The 4,637-nt window shown below is 49.0% G+C and overlaps 1 protein-coding gene across 2 annotated transcripts; it reads right to left on the bottom strand.

Moving 5' to 3' along the window:
• Positions 1-337: 337 nt before the first annotated feature.
• Positions 338-3,003, bottom strand: NDUFB4 (NADH:ubiquinone oxidoreductase subunit B4). 2 transcript variants are annotated; one of them, XM_082303715.1, is made up of 4 exons: positions 2,758-3,003; positions 2,358-2,504; positions 620-647; positions 338-369 (listed from the first exon to the last, which is right to left on the bottom strand). In XM_082303715.1, the coding sequence occupies exons 1-4, from the start codon at positions 2,956-2,958 to the stop codon at positions 353-355; spliced, it is 393 nt and encodes a 130-aa protein (XP_082159841.1). In that variant the 5' UTR covers positions 2,959-3,003; the 3' UTR covers positions 338-352. The 2 variants fall into 2 exon arrangements, with proteins under 2 accessions (XP_082159841.1, XP_082159840.1); XM_082303714.1 differs by lacking the exon at positions 338-369 and having other exon boundaries at positions 490-647.
• Between the last annotated feature and the right edge of the window lie 1,634 nt (positions 3,004-4,637).

The raw sequence follows: 4,637 nt of genomic DNA, 5'->3' as shown, positions 1-4,637 counted from the left end.
TAGCATGACAGTGTTCAGCCCACTATTTCCAAGTCTGGTAGGGTAATTTTATCCAGAAGTCTTTTGCAATAAACAAATGCATGGTTTAGGCTTGTACTTTATTAAGGAAAAGAAAAATTAACTCAACTTACTGAGAGCAGGCAGGCAGGCTCCTGAAGTTATTAAAAATGTATCGCAGAACTTGCCTATTATCCGATTAGGGCAAACTACATAGTCAAACCAACGCCAGGAAGAAATACCTAGTAGGCAAGCAGTAGTTCCTTAGGAAACCACACTGGGCTTGCTTAACATTTTAGCCTGCTACTGATTTTAAACTTCAGCCTGTGCTGCTCTGACAGCAGCAACTTCCAGTTTAAAAGGAGCCTCTGCCTGTAGACCAAAGGAGTACACTGGTTGAGTTCAGGACACCCTCTCGGTATCAATCTGCATCAGATACAAAGATCCTGCATTTTTGCAGTTTCCATAATTGTTAAAGATGCAAGACAACCGGCGAGCAATTAAGATTTATTCTTGTGAAGGAGAAATGTCAGCACACAATACATCTTATTTTACTCATATCCCGTGAACAGCACTGCAATTCCAGGAACTTAAAATACACTGAACGGTCGCTTGTATTTACCTTCTTGGATAAGCTTCTCTTTACGATCCTGTGGAAGAAAGAGAACATTCATCATTATCCTATTAGAGAAGTTTCGATCAGCCTGGGATGAGAGAAAAGCAGTCCTAGTATTTCAGCACGGACTATAGGAAGATAGCACCACATATGATCTTAAGGGTCTTTTCCAACTTAAATGATTCCATAAGCACAAACTCTGGTAACAACTGTCGTGGTTAAAAAGTAAAAAAAGAACAAAGCATTTAGCTTCACCTGCCAGCTACAGAAGACGTGCTCAGATTGACCTCTCTGCACATCCATCCACTCTCACAGGCCAGCAGAGACCAATTCCTGTGATGTATTTTTCACCAAACTAGCTGCGTCACATTTAGTTTCCGCCTCCTCCTTCGGGCTGAATAACCCAGTTTAGAGATCTAATTATGGAGAAACTTCTTAATAACTTGCCTAGATGCGCCTATATTCACTTTCAGCCCATTTGTATCTCACTCTGCAGTCATGTACCTTTCTGACAGGTACCATTACAGTACACAGCCACTGCAAACATTGCCCAGATACCTTCTGCCAGATAAAACCAGAAGACTTAGCTTAAGACTTGGCAATTTGTATTTTGCTTTCCCAGACACGCAACAAACACTCCTCAGAGAAGAGTATAATAGTTATTGTGCTTTATATGCTACCAGAAAACAAAGAAAAATCCCCAAGCATCAGTAAGGGAACTGGAATAAAGGAAAACAAATTGTCCTGGAGACTATATTGAAGACTTCAGCTTAAATATTCCGTGGCAAGTATGTCTAGATTTCACTCACGCAGGTTTATTTTCAAGCAGTCACATGCTAAGCCACACTTGGTGGCTAAGCCCAAGTGTGGCTTTATGTACAAAACAGAACCAGCACGACAAAATACTGCAGAGATGCTGAAGTCTCAAAAACATTTGTAACAACATGCTCGGCATGTTTTCTAAAACCTGTATTTTCGATTCATGCTAGTAAACACCATTCTCTACAAATATCCTATTAATTTTAATTAATGTTTGTGCTTCCCAGTTTACGACTTGATCTAAAAATGCTACTTTTGTACAAAAGAAAGAAATGAAAGTGTTTTACAATAGCCACAAATTCACTAGTAAAAACAGCCACTGTCTCTCAGGCATTTTCTTATGCATGCCTATAGCTGAGTATTTTCAGAATGATCCACCATTGCTCAGATTCTGATGCCTGCATTTCAGGAGTTAGAACAGAAACAAGATAAACCTTCCAAAATCTTAAAAGTCCACCCAAGATCAGGCACTGCAGTCAGCGTAAGTACTCCTCCCCATTTGCTTCATGAGATTAGAGAAGTAGTTAAGCAATTCACAGAGACCTTGCTAGGTCGGTCATCCATATGCTCCCTATTTATTTATTTATTTTAGAAAGCACAGTTACTGCATGTCAACAGCTGAAAATAATAGTCTTTTATGATTAATTTACATCATCAGTGCTACAGAGAGCTTTATTATAGCAAAATATCCTGATCAGGGAAACTGTGACCGGCCATACGCAAGGGTACAATACAGGGCTGTCAGCACAGCAGGACTTTGCAAACAGTTATGAGGCTTTGAGAGAGCAGGCTCAGTATCAGCCTTCCTTCCCTCGCTACTTCAACGGTATTAATCATTGTTAGGTGCAAGAGGATCCCACCAATTAAGCCTCCAGGCGGATCTACATTTCCCAATTGGGTGTTCACTGGCGTTCAGTTGCCTTACCCTGTCAGTTTTGAAGACAGCAACCCAGAAGAGGATAGGGCCTATCGCAAAAAGCGCTCCCAGAAAGGACGTCTTCGGCGTCGGGTGGAAATTAGGGTAGACGTTCTGCGTCCTGGCGTAGGCCCAGCGGAGCAAGGCAGGATCTTCCTGGGGGGGAAGAAAACCTCCGTCAGGCCCGGGGGCCCTGCGAGGCCCACCCGACTCGGCGCAGCCCCGCTTGCCCCCGCCGCGGGGCTGAGGCCTAGAAAGCGCCCGGCCGCCTCCCGGCCCACGCCGGGAAGGGCGTCAAGGTCACGGGGAGGGCAGCGCCCCGCCCGCAGGGACCCAGCCCCGGGCCCCGCTCCGGGACACCGGGCGAGGCGGACAGGCCCCGCCGCCCCCCCGCCCGCTCCCCACTCACGATGACGGCCGGTGGGTTGGGGTTGTTGAGCTGCAGCTGGTACTGCCGCTTCAGCCGGGCGCGGATGGCCAAGCGCTCGGCTTCGGCACGGCGCTTCTCCGGCGACGAGTCGTAGGTCTCGGGGTCGAGCTCGGCCGGCAGCGAGACGAAGCGGTTGGGGCGGTACGCCTCGGCGGCGGTGGGGGGCGGCCCCGCCGCCATCTTGGAGACCCGGCGCCGCGCCGCCCTGCCCGCGCGCAGGCGCGGGAGGCGGCGCCGGCCTCGCGCCGCCGGGGGAGCCCCGCCCCCGCCGCGCCCCCTGCCGGCTCGCGCCGGGAGCGGCGGGAAGCGCGGCCTCCCCCCGCCTCAGGCCCGGCGGAGCGGGGCGTCCCGCCGAGGGAAGGTGGGACCCTCGTCGACGGCGGTCCCGGCAGCTTAAACGGCCTCTTCCCCTCCCCCTGGGACAAAAAGGACCTCCGGGGCATTGCTGAGGCCCAAGGGATGTTGTGCTGTTGAATTTGTTGCGTGCCCAGGGGATAACAGGGCGGCCGTCGCCGCCCCGCTCTCTGTCGCAGCCCTCAGCAGCACACATTTAAACAAAACATTCAATATGACACAAGCGACGTCTCGCAGGTGGGCTGGACGTTGCCAAATCCCGCCGTCATTGATTTTCAGCTTCAAATCGTCTCTCTGATTCTTTAACCGAGGCCGGGCTGGTTGGCTAAGCCGCCAGATAACCTCCAGGATTAACCTGCGGTGGCTCGCCGCCCTGATAAACTTTATTGACAGGTTCGCAAATCACCCTCTGCTGATTGACATGAGGCACAAACAGCAAGCTCTGGCCCAAAGGTTTCGACTTCAGGAGGTTTCTTTCTTGTCAGTATTAAGAGCTTTGCTCTCCAGAGCTGTAAAAAATACATGCAAATTGCCTTTCTGGAAACAAAACTTGCCAGTAAACACATTTTCGGCTGTTTTTTCTTCTTTTGGTACACAAAGCAGTGATAGCAGTTATGCTGATTGAAACCAAGTAAGTTAATGGCTGTGTATATATAGTTATGGCCTCATTTACACAGGGGTACCTCTACAGACTCAGGTAATGTTGGATGAGGGATTACAGTTTGCTCCTAAGCACATACAAAATAATATCGCTGACTTTATTTAAGATGCTGTGCTTTGGCACCACAATGATAGAGCAGAAGCGCTGCCTCACATCTTATGATTTCACTCTGCTTTTACCTAAGCACTTGGAAAACAGATCATCTCCTCTTGGTCTGAGCAGCTGATTAGGAGTTGGGGCTTTGCGACTCGCTTCCAGCAGGATGAAGTGCAAGTTGGATATTCCTGCAGTTTGTGTACCTTGAGCACACCAGCACGGCAGGAGCTACTTTTCCTTCCCTCAAGTTCAATCCTGCTGTCCTCCCAGAAACTCTCTTGGTGTTTCTGCAACTTTTCTACACTCATTTTCTTCACAAACACGCATCTGCAAATCCAAGTGAAAATTTCCACCGCTTCATTCGCAGTCAGCTCCCAAGGAAGTATTTCTTACATGCCCTGCTCCTTTGTTTCCCAGGGCTTTCAGCTTGGGAGGGCGGCTCCTGTTGCATGGAACAATGTGCTCCCTTTACTTTCCCGTTTCATGACTATCAGATTTAGTGAGCTCTGTGTCTCCAGCCCCACGATCGTCTCTCTCCACAACCGGCATGTGGAAAGCTACGTTAGCAGCATGGTACATATACCAGCAGCACTGCCATGTGGCACTCCTGTGGTACTTTCATCTCTGAGGATTCCCGAACACTTAGCACTGTGTTTCCCTGCTCGTGCATGGCCTGCTTCTTTAAAAGCTGTTCCTCCCTGCTCTCTCTTATTTCTTAATAAATGACGCCTTGAAATGGAGAGATTCC

The sequence above is a fragment of the Platalea leucorodia genome (genome assembly GCF_965183815.1).
Source record: "Platalea leucorodia genome assembly, chromosome: 2".
In the NCBI taxonomy this organism is placed as follows: Eukaryota; Metazoa; Chordata; class Aves; order Pelecaniformes; family Threskiornithidae; genus Platalea; species Platalea leucorodia.
The sequence above is the reverse complement of the archived record's forward strand: the minus strand, read 5'-3'. Positions and strand labels throughout refer to the sequence as shown.

Excerpts from the sequence above, each read along its gene's own strand:
- NDUFB4 (XM_082303714.1), bottom strand. The coding sequence starts at position 2,958 with ATGGCGGCGGGGCCGCCCCCCACCGCCGCCGAGGCGTACCGCCCCAAC. Across the intron at positions 2,505-2,757 it reads CCAACCCACCGGCCGTCATC|GAAGATCCTGCCTTGCTCCG; the intron begins GTGAGTGGGGAG and ends CTTCCCCCCCAG. Across the intron at positions 648-2,357 it reads CTGTCTTCAAAACTGACAGG|GATCGTAAAGAGAAGCTTAT; the intron begins GTAAGGCAACTG and ends TTTCTTCCACAG.